Source organism: Lates calcarifer, linkage group LG2 (assembly GCF_001640805.2).
Source record: "Lates calcarifer isolate ASB-BC8 linkage group LG2, TLL_Latcal_v3, whole genome shotgun sequence".
Taxonomy (NCBI): Eukaryota; Metazoa; Chordata; class Actinopteri; family Centropomidae; genus Lates; species Lates calcarifer.
This window is the reverse complement of record NC_066834.1, coordinates 11,147,552-11,163,958: the sequence shown is the minus strand read 5'-3', so window position 1 is coordinate 11,163,958 and position 16,407 is coordinate 11,147,552. Positions and strand designations below refer to the sequence as shown.

Sequence of the window (16,407 nt, the reverse complement as noted above, 5' to 3'; positions counted from 1 at the left end):
ATTAAGGGAATCAACATCAAAATGGCAAATGTCAACATTTTTGACAAAATAAATTCTTGAACAGTTTCAGCATTACAGATTGATGATACATTACAGTAAGTGGATCTGAGGGTGGATTTCAGCTTTAATCAAAATTCACTACAGTCACCCACTCTCAACATTTAGTGACCCTAACCTGCCTTCCCATCACACCTCCCTCTTTCCCAGCCCCTGCATTATCTCTCTCTACCTCCTTCCCGCCCCCTAATAAGCACCCCCTAATAAGCCTACCTGCCTGTACTCATATATAGGAGCCAGACTTTGAAATGTGTTGAATCAGGCCATCCCGGGCCCTGGGGAATTAGACTTGCTGCATCACTGCACATCAAGCACAGGGTGGAGTTTAGTCAGTCTGATTTCCTCCTGTGGACATACCATTAACTGATAACCGCGGCATCCTGGGGGAACCATTTCCGATGACTCATGAAATGAAGAGGCGCACGCAGAGAGAGAGAGATATCAGCCTCAAAAATGAAGGCAGTCCTTCAGGGCCTGAATAACTACCTGCTATCAGCAGGCTGCTCGATTTCAGTATCGGCCATCCAGCGCTCCATGATGAATCTGTTATGTGCCTGTATCACATTACAGTTTTTTTTTTTTTTTTTTTTTAAATATGATAGCTTTCAGTTTCTGATTGCAGTACTAAAGGTGGTAGTCTGAACAGTTTTTGGTTGGTTTGCATGGTGCTAACACTGCTGCAGCATTAATCATTTAGGGCTGGGCTATACTTTAAGCCTCACTGGATGAAACATCACCCTGGATGTGTTATATATGTTTACTGTTGGGTTGGAGAAAAAAAAAGTGTTTGTTTCCAGATAAAGATATAAAATTCAATGAATGCTTGTGTAAATGTAAATTTACACATAGTGGGAAGCAAAAGATGTGTTCAGTGTGGATTTTTCAGCTGTGCCACAGGCAAAAGTTGTATGTGCACACTGAGTGTGATTTTTTCTTTTGATATTTGCATGTTTTTGGCAGAAAAAAAAAGAAATAAAGAAAATCATTTTCTTGCAGAATGGTGTGGTGGAGTGTCGCAGGATTTTCTGCCCTCCGGCAAACTGCTCAGAGGACTTGCTGCCTGTACATGTTGATGGGACGTGCTGCAAGAAGTGCAGACGTAAGTATCAGCAGCGCATATTTAGAACAAAGTAATACAGTAGTTTTGAAGGTGCTAGTACATAATAATAGTACATTATTACCACTGTAGATGCAAACAACATACCTTTTGTTTAGGGGCTGATGTACTGCTGGCACAATGAAAAAAGTGCAAAGTATCTGCGAGTGCAAAGATCACAGCCAGCTGATTTTCATGCAGGCTGAAATGGAAGCACCATTTCTAGTATAAAGCACACTGGTCCGGTAACTGCTCACAGACCCACGAACAACTGTGTCTTTCATGCTATACTGCAAAAACAGTAAATCCCTGAGGTATAGTCCGTCTTTGAATAATTCCAGCCCTCCTCTGCCTCCCTCCATCCCTGTGCTCGCTCCTTCTTCCTCCTCTTCCTCCCCTGTGAACATCAGAGCTCTGGCACAGACGAACGAGGGAGCAGTGCTCCAGAGCTGCGACTGAGCGCTCAGCGGTCTTGCACCATGGAGACTAGAAAAGCAGGACTTCATATCATATGCTTCATTTTCTATTTCTGCTTTATTGCCAGAGGAATATGTAGAAGGGTCTCCTCTGTTGTATTCTTAATGTGCTGATACATTTCCTCTCCGCTTATGCTCACAAGCCAAGAACAACTTTGTTTCTAACAGAATTAAGTATGCAAAACTTAAGGCTGAAAACTTTTTTTTTTCACAGGCAATCTCAAAAGCATTTTTCACTGTTGTTGAAAGCACCACAGGAGCTGATATCAGCCCAAGAAATATTCCATTTCTGGTATTTCAAACTTACTGTACTCACCTTAATAGTGTTGTATTGAGGCAGTTATGTTCTATTTTCCCACAGCAAAATGCACCTACATGGGCCAGACCTTTTCTGAAGGCCAACGCTTTTTATCCAGGAGCTGCAGGGAATGCAAGGTAATCCTTTTTATGTACATTTTGCTCTCCAGCATTTAACCTCTGATCTGCAATCAGATTATCACGCAGCACTTCTCTCTCAGTGTAAATGTGTAATGATTGTATATGGTGGACTGCTTGGTGTGTTATTCAATTAGCCAGCAGGCCTTATTAGTTTTCCCTCCTTCCCCCAATCTGTTCAATCTGCCTTTTTTTTTTTCTCCTCTCTAATGTCGAGATAGCCAGGTAATTAGAATAATTTATGAACACAGCAACACAAAGGCTTGATTTGAATTGGAGCTTCATCACCGCATGGATTATAATTAAAGTCATTATTCCAGTTCAGCATATAACAGAGGTGAGCTTTCTTTACTCAGAGGCCATTTATCTTTAAAGGGAGGAAATATCTTTTAAGGAGAAAAGAAAGCGTTTTATGCATGTAATTGCTTACAAAGAGCCACATAGTGGATTTCGGGACTCATTATTAGCCCCCAGAGACCCCAAAACATCATTATATTGTTTGTAAGCTTTGCAAGCAATTACAGCCATCCTTTACTCCTGGATGTGAACACTGCTAATTTGTGAACAAATTATTTTTAGAACGGACCCAAACATGTTTTGAGGTCTCCAGTGTCAGTGTTTGGGTCCATGACAGCCCATAAATCTCAGCTGTATATTTCAGTATGAGTGTGTGTGTAAGTATGTGAACATGACTGTGTATGTATATTCTTGGGTGGGTTTCTGCATTTGTGATTTGATGTAACCTTCTTTCTCCTCCTATGTCTGTGTCCTCTCACTCTCATAGCGGGAGACGTGGGAAGTGAGAAAAGCAACAATAAATATATGCACTGAGAGAGCTATTTTTAGGTGGTCTTTGAGATGAATCAAACCAGTCTGCTAAAACCATTTGACTTGATTAAAAGGTCCGTATTAGTGTTTTTTGTGTCTTTTAGGCCACTGACTATAAATCCTGTGTACTTGATAGTTTCATTTACAATTTCCAAAGCAAATTATCAGTTTTTAGGTAGCTTGTTAGCTACCTTCTAGGCCATTGGTTTCAGTTCAGAGCCAGGTGCCCTCTATGGACAAATAACAAGACACATCAAACAAAGTTTTCCCCCCATAAGGTAGACATTAACATGGAGAACAGACATTCAACAAGTTTTTATTTCTTCATACAGCCTTTTTCTTTTCAGCCTTTTCTAAATTCCTCTAATTGTGATTTTTATTTGCTATGATAACATTTATATATAGAGAGATAGAGACACTAGGATGCAGCTATGTAGCTTGACAGCTTCAAAACATCCAAACTTCAGTGTCCAGCATGAAAGTCAGATGCATTACACAACTAGCCACTACTCCAGCCTTCATATCTTTATACACTACTTCCTACATAGGCACAGCACATTGTTACTGCAAGTAATTTGTGTGCCGTAAAATCCCCCAATATTAAACATAATTAATATAATTCCTGGACAGGGTTGGTAATATATGATAAGACAAGTGAAAATAATATTGCATAGCTACTTCAGGGCTCAATGTTGACCTGCAGTATTACAGACAAAGTTGTATGTAAACATAATTTACAAAGCTTTAAGAGGTTAAGTTATGATTCTTCTTTTCTTTTTCTTTTTTTTTTTTACTTTTTACATTTGCTCCACCTAAATGGTTTAGATAATATGGAAAAAAAAAAATTGCACTTGATTAAAAACCCATGCAACCTCTTATGCTCTTTATACTAATGGACTCCAGGTGTCTGGCAGAGTTGCTGCATCCCCACACCTAAAAAATGAAACAAAACAATAAAATGTTGACATAACTGATAGGAATGTAATGGAACTAAGACCCTGTTTGAAATTGAATTTGAAATTGAAACTGTAGTAAGACTTGCTTTTGAGACTCTTCGAGTCACCTGAATGCCTCATTCTGTAGCCTGCATTAATGAGCTAATTTCATCAAGTAACAGCAGTTAAGTGGCTGGCTGGCTGCTGGGCACATATCAGCTTGCTGGGGGAAGATGGGATACTTGCTGGGTCTCTTTCTTCACAGAATGAATCCTTCTCTTGTGTACAGATGTGGAATAGCATCTCATCAAGGCTATGGTGTTTTTCTCTGCTGGAAGGTGCTTTCAGTGTAATAGCTGGTGTAAAAATAATGTCAAAAATAAACATGCCCCAAACACTACTGCTGGGTAAAGTGAAGTTGGAGTTGCTGGGAATTGCAGACTACCACAGGTCTTTCTCCGTGTTGTAGGCAGTTGATTCCCCCTCGACCTCTGCTGTTGTTGACTCTCAGATACTCTGACTGACTAAAGAGCTGAGGTGAATCTTTTGTCAGTTGTTTCTTTGAGAAATCAGAGTCATTATTTTAACTTGGTGGTAATGATAAGAATCCAAGATGGTGATTGGAAAGCGAATGACTTAAGTATTTTTACTTTATTTTTTTGACATTTTGTAAACTGGATTTAACAGCCAAAATAATATGTGTAACACATTCTGTAGCACTGCAAATTAAGCGATAATTCTCTGTGGATTCATCCCCACAATCAGCATCTTTCATGTCAGACATAGTCATTTGAACCACTGCTATTGTAAACAATCCTGATTAGTGCAGCTTCAATCAATTAAGTGGAAGACTGATTAATTTATGGTGAAAATACTCATTAGTTAATGAGAAAATGATGTGACTGATAAAAGGCTTACAGTGCAGAGCAACTGTAGTTAAAAAAATGACACAGGGAAGCAGTTAATGTAGTTCCTAGAAAAGCACAACATTGGAGGTGAAGGAAAAAAACATTCTTGGGGATTTGAGTTGATACATCAGACCTTGAGAGGCATTGTGGAGACCACTGGAGCTCTGACATACCAGCCAGGCTACAGCTGTTGTTGCTATGTGTCTGCTATTTGTTTTACAGGCCCAAGGGAAGATGACACAGAGTTTTATCTACCCTTTGTTTCCCTTCTTTGGTGGCACTTATCTGCACCACACTTGCTATCTGTATTCATGGCATCCTTATGAATGTGAGCAGCCTTTACATTCTGCCTTCTCTGTTGTCATGGCAGCCTCATTCAGTCAGGAATATTTTAAAATGTCCTGTTTTTTAATATCTGAAAACATCCTTTTAACTGTCGGTATGGTTTAATACATTTGAAAAGCAGTGTCATCCTCACCTTGTGATGTTCAAATTATAAGGTTCAGAGTGATAAAATGTAGCTCCACACACACGCTTTTATCTGAGGTAAGAGAGCTTTGAAAATATTTACTAAACCTAAAAAAAGGGTTATATTTGGCTCAATTTGCAGGGCTGTGAAACATGAAAATCTGATATTTCAAACATTTTCTGAATGTAACTGAAGACCTTCAAATAATGATTGACTGAATTGTCTCAAGACAACAGAGCCAGCTTTCAGAGAAAACCCGGGGCTGCATGTGTTTCAATATGTAGAAATCGCACTAGATAAATGGATACACATTTCTCCTATTCTCTGTATGGAATGTCTTATGCGCTTTATTGAACATCACATATGTATTTTTTTCATATTTTAATAGTTCAAAGGACGACCATACATATGTCCAGTCTCAGCACTGATATTGTAATGTGTTGCCTCTGTCCTGTCCTTACAGAACGGCCTGATGGTGAAAGTCATGGAAACTTGTCCAGAGATCAACTGCACCGTCAGTGAACAGATCTTACCAGATGGCAGGTGCTGCAATGTTTGCAGAGGTATGTCTTCCTTCTTACTTCTTACTCTTTACTTAGTTGCATGAATTGCTCTTTCTTTGGACGTGCGTGCACCAAAACCACATGCAGCTGTGAGAGGTAAACACAGCCAGATTCTGCCGGATGCTGATTCTGGCTGTGCCTCTGCAATAACTATGTTTCTCTCCCTTTCCACCCAGTATGAATGCTTCTTGGCTGGGACACCTATCAGAGCAGATTGGTCTGTCTGCTATAAAGCACCTGCTATGCCAATTTGCCTGAACCCCACTGCTTTGGCAGGGAGGTACTACAGGGTAAATAGCCACCGGTAATTCAGTAAATACATTGAATAAACAAACTGTAGGAGGCTGTCAGCTATAGAGCCATAATGAAAGAAACCCAGGGCAGGTTCTGAGCGGAGGAAATTGCACTCTCGTTTAGGGAAGATAAGCAGCATGCCTTAGATTCGCCATATTCAGAGGAGAGAAAGATGAAAAGGAGGTAAAATAGAAGGAAAAGACAGGTTTATAGTAGGGGAAGGGGAGGGTGAGAAGGAAAATGAGAGAGAAAAGGTTAAAAGTATAGAGAAGACAGCAACGAAAAGAGAAGGAGGGGGAAGGCGAGGAAATAGAAAGTCTTGGACTTGCTATGTTGAAAAGAAAGGAAAAAGAAAGCAGGGAAGGGAGAATGACTGTAAAGAATATAAAGCACATGAAAGGAGAGGAAGAGAGGATAAAGCTTGATATGTGGATATGTGAACAGCAAAGAAAGGGAGGAGAGAGATTAAGATAGGAACGGTAAAGAAAAGCGAGGTGAAGATGATGAGAATTAAAGAAGAATGAAACTGGTGTTGAAATAGGACTGGAGGAAAAAACAAAATGGAGGTGAGAGAAGGGAGGAGACGAAAGGTGCAGAGTTGAAAGGAAAGGACAGCAGAGAAAGGAGAGTAGGTGAGAGAAGAATTTAGACTGTAAGAACTAACAATTAAAGATTAGAGTCACAGTGGCTCTTCCCTACAACCCTGTTTCTTTCTCTCTATCTTTCTTACACACACACCCACAGGCGCTAAAACTCTGAGCCGCTCATTATTTCCAAATCATCTCCAGACCTCTTCTCCACTGTGTGACTCAGTACTTTGCCATCACTTTGAAATTTACTTGTGCCACTGTGTCCTCAGAGTCATGCTGGCTCTGTTAAATTGGTAATTACAAAATTGTCATAGTATTACCCCTCTGTTTTACTGAAACAGAAAAAAAAAATCTACATGGAGGGACTGATTTCTGTGTTTTGCAAATCAAAAATCCAACAAATCACAAGTGAACAACTGCAAAGGACTTTTGTGCTGTACTTACTGTATGCACATACATGCACACACTCACTTATTTTATTCCTTGTGTAATCAGTCCTTGTGACATGCACACACCGTTCTATGTGGTGTAGAGTGAGAGGAAGAATAATGCAGACAGAGCTCTGTCCTCAGTAATGGCTCCCCAGGCTCCCTGTCTTTCAGGGCTTTTATGTGCAGTCAGTCTGTCACTCATTACAGGACATGATAGGCTACATCAGCTCATACCTACTGAGCAGGGGACAATCATCTCTCTGTCCCACTGTCTGTCTCCTTATCTGTCAGACTGATTCTCAGCCCATCTGTCTGCGTGTCATGTCACATTTTTGTGCACACACATGATCTCAGTCTGGTTTGGTTCTGATTTGAAAAAGATTGGTAGTGTGGGACATGGGTAGTGCAGAGGTGAAGTTCCTGTCTAACACCACAGAGTTGGATTTGCTGGTTTGATTCCTGGTAGTAGCACCTGGGGTGTAATAATTCTGAGCCAGAGACTGGAGCTGCAGTACAGACATTCAAAATTCTTGTGTCGTGATAACTGAAACACAGAACTTCCAATTGCATGTATCACGTGACTATTTTGGTCCAATCATGAATGAAAAAGTAAAAGTTAGGCTGGTTTAATTAGCTCAAGATGGATAATAACCCTGAAAAAAGGAAAAACAAGATATACACTGAGCCATGAATTTGGAGAATCATTTCACCCCTATTGCTGTGTAATATGAAGTGCTGGAGTTTGACAACTGAGTCGGGATTGCATCCTGACACGTGTGTATAAGGTATCCATTTGGGGCTGTATATAAAACCAGTGCTTTCACCTGTTCTCTAACACACCATGATGATGGTTTAGTGTTGAAAGATGTCAGCTGACTAAGGTGAAAACTCCTCTAGTAAGACAGTTAGTGTTGCAGTCATTTTTCACACTTGCTTCTTTTGCTATTTGAACACCTTGTTTTTGCAACACTCCTTTAGAATCACCACATCAACACTCTTTACTGAAACATCAACACAAAATACCAGAGGAACACACTAGTGACTCTTTCACTTTATTGGCTGTATGGATGGATCCTCTGAGAGGTTGATACATAAGCAGCATGCTTTGTGTGTGTATGTGTGTGTTTTTGCTTTTTGTTTTTGGTATTGTTTTGCATGCTTTCATGAAGGATAAAACTTTATTATTGCACCAAATGTACTGCAATCGTAAACTTTATGCATCAGGCTTCTTGGGGTCCACAGTATTATGGGTGACAGGAACAAGGTTACTCATTTGTGCATTTGTCTGCTTTTATCTCTGTGTACAGTTATGTGTGTGTGTGTGTGTGTGTGTGTGTGTGTGTGTGTTGGTGCGGATCTGCACAGAATTTTTCACTGCCTTGAGTGAGCAAATTTTAAGACCAAACTAAATCAAGGCTTCCTTTGTCCCTCTCTTTCAGGTTATGACTTCTGCGCAGAGGGACTCATTTGTGGAGAAAACTCTGAGTGCAAAAACCGGAATACTAAAGCAGAGTGTGAATGCAAGAGCGGCTATGCCTCCATCCACGGGGATTCTACTTACTGTGAAGGTAGGTCTGTATTCCCAACTCGGGCTGAGTCGGAGCACATGTGACTGACTCATTATATCTATTAGCTCAGGAAGTTAAAAGCAGTACAGGTGGCAGTGCATCAGCGTTAATTCATTGTTCTTTTTTTCGGAGGGCATTTATATAGGCTGTGAGCTGGAGAATTGTAATGAGCTGGTATAAACTGAGTGTATGATTTGATGATGACTGGCTATAAGGGGCATAAGAGTTCTTCTGAGCAAGCACTGCAGTCAGTTGTGAAACACAACCTGAACCTCTTTTATGGCATCAGTGGTTTTACAAACATGGGATTGAGTGAATTTTGAGAGAAGAGCAAGAGCTGTGTTGATTTGTCTGTTATGTAAAAAATGTTCATTTTGTTAAAGGACTTTAGGACCAGTGATTAAATGACATTTGTATATTTAGTCCTTTAAGCATATTTTGATATTTTTTTTTACTGCTGGCTATTTTGCAAGAGGATTGCATAGAGTTTAGAATTGACTCTCTAACCCTTGACAGCCATTTGTTTCAGTGTGTCAGTTACAATATAATACAATAGTAATGCAGTCATCAGTTTGTTTGTTTTGTAGTGTTTCTGCTTAGGTAAAACTTTTGCTAACCGCAAACCTAACTTGTATGTCTGTGCAGTGGTCTTCACTTTCCCTTGAAAACCTATAATCTGAGTTTTAGGAAAGATAATCTGATCGGGATCGCAGCCTTTTTTGAAAAGTCAGACATCACTGGGAGCCTCCGTGTGCTTCCGGTATGCTGACTGTTGGACTTGGCAGAATAAAAGCTCCAGTCTGTGTGTGCTTGAGACCCAGGGTACTTGTGATAGAGCTAACTGCCTTATTTGATTAAGAGGCTTGGGATCGGCAGTCAGCGGATTGAAGGATTTGCTCGATGCTCGTTGTAGTTGTCTTTGGGTTGGAGCCACAGCAGACTGGATACACTTAGCACACTGAAAGCTGGATAGCCACAAGCCCTCCAGTCTGTTTGCCTCTGTTTGATCTGCATGGTAAAGAGGTTTACCCACTCCAATCCACAACAGTCCCACATCATATGAGTGAGGGCTGGGAAACGCTGATTGTTAGATCAACTTTCTAAATCATGGAGCCACGGCTATATTGGTTATAGCAGCATTATCCATGTTTGGGGGTTGCTCCCTTAAGGCAGCTCAAATGTCTATTGTAAATGGATTAGCTGGAATCCTGCTGTACAGTATGGTGATATTTGACATGGCTTCACTCTCACCTCCAACTTAAATTGGCTTAGGATAACATGTCTCATGCAGCAGACTGGGGTAATCGTATCTTTTTTTTGTTGATTTATTTGAGTTATAAACAAAGCTCAGCAATCTGATGGGGTGTCGCTGATATCCTAATAGATGTTTTACAGAGCAAATTAATTTCTCCTGTTGTATTTTATAAACAGGAGATTGTGTCTGGCTTTGCCTCTAAGCTGTCATTAAACGTGACCATAATATCCTCATAAATGTTTTAATGTGCAGCTGAATGATTGAATATGAGATTATTTACTTGTAATCAGAAGGCTGTTTGAGGAGGGACCTGAGAATTTAAACACAGCCCAGCCTGTGTCTTCTGTCTCACATTCAGTCACCTTGTGTTGCCATAATTATTCTCTACCTCCCTTTAAGGTGAATACCTAATTACAATGGGATATTGGCCTCTAGTGTGTCAAAACTTGTGTTTTGAGTGTTTGTCACAAATATCTTAGCCTTGGATTAATACATAATTCTTCCAAGCTAATTTTGAGGTAGGCTCCAGCTGAACCCACTATTTTTTGCCTTAAATTGTTTACATTTTGCTGAATCTGCACAATAGAAAGCCATGCAGAAATAGTTACCAGTAGTTATTGATTGCACTGCAATGAGTGATATACAGACAACAATCAACTGGATTACTTTATACTGAACAAAGTCTGATAATTATTATATTATCATTTGAAGGATCACCCTATGTGTCTATGTGTTCCAATATGACTGATTTATGACGTCAAGGAGAAGGGGTTTGATTTTTTGATGAAAAATAAACTTCTTGCATGCCAGAAGTCAATGAATCTGCAGCATATTGTCAGTGTGCTGCTGCATGTATGATGCAGGCCTGATTTCTACACCCAGCAAGAGAATGTGTTGAATATGTTAATATTCAATGCCATCTGCCTGTTTCTCAGAGAATCCATAAATGTGCATGCATATGCAGAACAGCCATGCACTCATGTAGAAACACAAACATAGGCACATGCTAATGATGGTTTGTGCCTCACTAGCCTGCCCACCAAGGCCTGTGTGTTTATTTTCTTGATTAAAGATGTATTGCTGCATATGGGCTGACATCTTTCCAGATTTAAGAGATGAGTCCAGTCGGAGGCATTGCTCTGCATACTGGATGTTAAGACAGCTGCTCTGTCTCTCTCTAGCTTGGGAAATACTTTCTAATTCTGGAAGACGCCTGGGAGAAGGCAGTGGTTGCTATTGATTGGTCTTGTCAACACTCAACAACTCAAAGGCTCCAACAGGACTAACTGCTGGTTTGCTGGCTCTGCCTCGGCAACAGCATGGACACATGAAGCGCAGTAGGCAAGGCTTCAGTCATGCTGGACTCTGCATGAAATGACTGTTTGTGCTAAAGGTCATGTTCTCCCTACAGTTACCTGAAAGACCTTTAACTTTGCATCCATTACCTTCTTTCACATCCATTGAACTTGATGAGCAGCGTGAACATATTAGACATTAGATACACAAACTAAATCTAAAGCTTGTTAAAGCAGTGGTGGTGATTGCAGTGTTCAAGCTTCAGCTGAAGTATCCTACAATAACACCTCAGTTGCTCAAAGCTGTTTTTCTCACATCCTTTCACTGTATTGTAATTTATTAGTTTTCTGTTCATATAGGAAACTGATTATATATTCTACCAATGGTGGGAGATTTCCTGGTGTACTCTACACTTAATCATGCATGATTCACCATCCTGCAAAACGAGATGTCTCATCCATTATATAAGTGATAATACACAACAAGATATCTTGCCATGAAAATAAATAAATTAAAAACAAGTAGGAGGTGAGATGGATTGCCAATAGATTGCCAGTCTATTACTACCTTTGCCACTTACCACCTCAACAAAGACTGCATATAAGTTGATACATATTTAAAGGTTTTTATATATATGTGAGCTTATGCTTAGGATTGTCTCAGTAGTGAACGTTAACTAGTTAAGCGGCAGGATGCACTGGTAATGTTGGCATGGTTACCTGAAGGACACTGGTTAAACTGTTACCTGGAACCACAGTAGTTTTGAAACATTTTAATATATGAAATGAGTAGTTACCATTGTAAAATGGTCATAATGTTCACTAATTGAAAAGCTAAAAAAAACATGTGAACTGATTTTATTGTTAAGTGGTCATGTAATGGGCCAAGCAGCTTATTATTATTATTAGTTACAGATCATTAAGACTCCCCACTACCTACTTACTGCACATACTGTATGTATCAGAGCTATCAGTAGCCTGGGATCACAGATGTTATCTGTCCAATCAGATAAATCCTGTGAAACAGGAGTACTGTGAGCACTCGAACACTGGTGTTAAAGTACTAATTACCATTGATGAAAAAAAGCAATGACTATATCTCATGGGTTGGGTTCTCTTCCCAGCTCAGTGTCACGCCACCTGATGCTGCTCCACTCAGTATTATTATAGTTTTTAACATTTGTGCTAATGGGCTTATCATGGCCTTATTATCGTCATCAGCTTTTGTTTATGCTATCAGTGAAATTCTTAGAGTCCCAGCAGATCTACTGTATTGTCTCTCGGCTCCAGACTAAACAGACATTAACACTCTTGTTGTTTTGCTGACAACTTGTTCATTTTAGCCTAAAAAATGTCCTGTTTTGCTGAAACACAAAGGGATGAACCCAATCACAATAAGGCTCAAAATAAAGACAGAAGCTAGACCTACTGATGTTGAAAAATAGTTGCATCAGCTATGGACAAACAACATAATTCCCTGTTTCCTAGCTGAGTGCTACAGGGAACCTCCTCCCAAATGGCCAGTTGTTACCACAGTAGCTGCTCTGTATATCTTTTTCCATGGTGGGTGAAATCCCAGCATGGGTCTAATGTTGTACCAAAGTGCGCCTAGGTAGTGCATATCTTTCTTTCATTGCATATGTTCTCAGCTTTATATGGACCTTTTTCCTCAATATAACCAAATCATCTTCCACTCTGCAGGAAGCTTATTTTAACAGCCTCTCAAGTGGCTCTTCTGCTCACTTCCTTCTTCCTCCATGTTTCAAGTTAAAGGCTCCATCACTGCAACGCGTTCTTGGAAATGTTTATGGGTGAGCACATTAGGGAAAAGTCAGAGCAGTTAGTAAGATGCTCGAGTTGAGTCAAGTATTTTAACGTATGCAGAGTTGAAGCTTATTTCCATAGAAATGGTCTCAGGAGGTTGTTGTGGAGAAGTCTCCTGCTGTTAAGAACCCTCATGGGTCACTCTACCCACATTAATGGCAGCATTAGTCCTGCTGTACCCTGTAACTCTTCAGTAGCTCTTACATGGAAATCATGCACTGATTCTCCATTGTTTTACTGATTCTCCATTGTTTTATCCCCCCCCCCCCCAAAAAAAAACAGACACACACACACACACACACTCACACTCTCCTCTCTCTCTCTCTCTCTCTCTCTCTTTCTCTTCACATTTCTGTCAATCACCAGCTAAGGCTGCATTCTTCTGCAGTTTTATTTGGCCTACAGACCACAGTATTTTTTTCTGCTATGGGTAATAAGATTAGAGCCCAGTGTGAGTGCGACACATCAAACCTAACGGGACTATTTCTGTTTGTTCAGCTCACTTTCATTTAGCTCCGGAGCAGCTGAACTCCCTGGGTTCAGGGACTGACTCTCTGATGTGTCCCCTTAGCTAACAGGCTCTGGGGAGGCACTTTATGATGTCCCTGATCTCCAGTCAATCTCCGCTGACACCACAGCAGATTTCAGCTCTTCTTCTCTTCTTTGCTCTCTCTCTCTTTAGCTTTTACCACTCACTGGTAATATGCCATGACTTTGGTGCTAATAGCATCACAGTTACTGCAACTGGAGCTGCTTGAAGACACTTCAGACATTGTGGTTGATGCGTTGCCATATTTTGGGTGAGGCAAGAAGCAGTCATTGAAAGTCTGTATATAGATCATTTCCTGCATGATGACAAATTTTACTGAAAAATAGTATTTTGACAAAGCAGTTGCAGCATTTTGTAAACAAAAGTTATATTTCCCTTATGGTGATAGAATTGCTTTGATAAAATAATTCTGCCTGTATGCATCATCTTAAATACTCTAGATAGAGCAGCCTCATCACACTGAGTTACATTAATTGAAAAGAAGCTAAATAAAATCTCTTTGGTGCCAACTATCAATGCCACCAATGGATGCAGCCACATCAATCTAAGTCCATGCAGTCTTTTACATAAAATCTATAGTGTGGGTGTAGGTTTTTAAGTGGCTGTAATCAATATCTTGTCCACTTTGCACTCACTAGTCACAAAAGACAAACGAGAAAGTACAAAAATCACCTTGGCTTTTGATGACGTGCAAACGGGAAAAGTGACAACAGTGACTGTTTTTTCCACATATCAGTTTCTCTCAACACAAAAACTGAATGGATACGAGTAATGCCACACTTTACAAAAAAGAGAAATAATTGTAAAATAATAGCAGATTTCTCATAGAAATCAAATTAAAAAAGCATGCTGATAACTTTCCTTTTACACCATCATGAGGAGCAGCAGCACAAACATGCAATTCTAACAGTAAACCTGAAAACATCCCATTATATGCAAACAGGAACCTCTTAGAATAAGACTAACTGGACTTGTTGGAGCAATTTTGCAGAATCAAAAGTCATTTTCCCTAATACCAGTGCAGCAATATGCTTTAAGCTCAACTAGATTTAAAATCTAAATATAAGATTTTTGCAGTGTTGATTTTATTTTGCTTTTAAGACTTATCTGATTCATAAAATAAGCAGTCTGCTTTACAAAGCAAACCTGATGATACCTGTGTGGAAACATGTTATTGCACTTGTGATTTGATAAATATGATTTCATGAAGAGTATTGGCACAAGCCTGTCAGTGATTTACTAATGCTTTTATTGCTGTAAGAGTCATGCTGTTGTTAAACCCTTGAAAGAAACCCTTGTCAATCTACAGCAGCTGAAACAAAAAGATTGAACATCTTTAACTGATTGATTGAGCAACCAAGATCAGTTATCTTGTGGAAGTTTTAACAACCTAATTGACATTGTGCTTGATAAGATTCCGTATCTTGGATGAGAAATCACCCTAGAAAATCTGATTTTATTACTTTTTTATTTATTTATTTATTTTTTACACTTTCAACTTGTAGATCTTTTTATCACAGTTCAAACACTTTGAGACTTTTGTTTGGGATACTGAAAAGCACTGAAAAGTTCAATAGAAACTTATTTCCAGACATGGTGTCACAGTCACTCGTGATCATACACAGACCTCACTCTGGACAGTTTTCATAGAGATTATTTCCTCGAAAAGAAGGAGTTCAAGTGAAAACTATTGATAGCAATGTTTAGCGCTCATTTTTCAAAGCACAAGCACCACAGTTTAAATTCCACTCACCTCCTTTGTGTTTGCATGGTGGCAGAAATCTCAGACAGTGATCTAAAAACCTTGGCAAGTAAAAAACTATGTTCATTGCCGGATATTGCAAGGGGTAGGTGAAAATGTGTTTCATAATTTGGGAGAACTGACCCCTTAAGTGTCTTTGTTTTGGTTGTCCCTCCAGTTATTCTGAACTCTCTCATCTGAAGCTTTGGTAGGTGTGTCACTAAGTGCTTTTCATATACTGTGTTTTCATGTTGTGAACCCTGTTTGCTGAGATGGTCACATCGAGATAATGTTGTATCAATATCCCATACACCGGGGACCAACTGACTTAGGATTTAGGAAGTTTTGTGTGCTGGATTTTTCTTGTCCTTCAGTGTTGAGGTGCTTTTATTGTATGTGTGCAAACAAACTGAGATGAGCTGGACATTTGGTTCCTGGGTGGGGCACACTAATACACTGACTGACATATAGTCACATAGACAGACAGACAGAGATTTATAGTGGTGGGAGGCTGCAGTTACAAACAGACAGAAATACAGACAGATCCCTGTGAGTGCAAACCTGCTGGAATCCGATCCACAGAGGTTGGAAATGAGCTAATCAGGGGCAGTGCCTGCCTGCAGAGTTTCCACAGTAGAGATGAAGGTGTGTAAATGCGTTTGTGTATATGTGGCGTGTGTGTGTAGCTGTCCTGGGTTTTCAGATAAGCTGAGGAAAACATGATGTGTCTCCACCCAGAGTGCAGCACCTGCCCTTACGCTGCAGCTAATCCGCTGAAAATGACAGCTTCTGCTTACTTTTCCCCACCGAGTCTGGTCACACATAATAACACCAGGAGCCAGAGAAACATGGAAATATACACCTATAATGTGTTGAGAAGGTTTCACTAATTCTATATCACAGACCACTCCAGTGTCAAGTCATTGCTATTAATGTTCTCTGTGCAGCGCTGATGAGAGTTAACGTGATGTGTGCTGAAAGGCCTAATGCAAAAGAAAGTGACTTATTGATTGGGAGCAGTTTAGGTAATCCTCATTTGTCCTTATTCAGTCTACGATGATGGGAGCAGTGGTGCGCGTCTTGTCTCTTGTG

At 39.9% G+C, this 16,407-nt stretch overlaps 1 protein-coding gene across 1 annotated transcript in view; it reads left to right on the top strand.

The window, feature by feature from the left end:
• LOC108887784 (protein kinase C-binding protein NELL1) overlaps positions 1–16,407 on the top strand; it is a 215,958-nt gene that overhangs the window by 78,854 nt on the left and 120,697 nt on the right. Inside the window, exons 9-12 of the mRNA XM_018683324.2 lie at positions 1,054–1,156; positions 1,991–2,064; positions 5,668–5,767; positions 8,522–8,650. Of these exons, the coding sequence (XP_018538840.1) occupies positions 1,054–1,156; positions 1,991–2,064; positions 5,668–5,767; positions 8,522–8,650 (406 nt within the window). The remainder of the gene's footprint in view (positions 1–1,053; positions 1,157–1,990; positions 2,065–5,667; positions 5,768–8,521; positions 8,651–16,407) is intronic.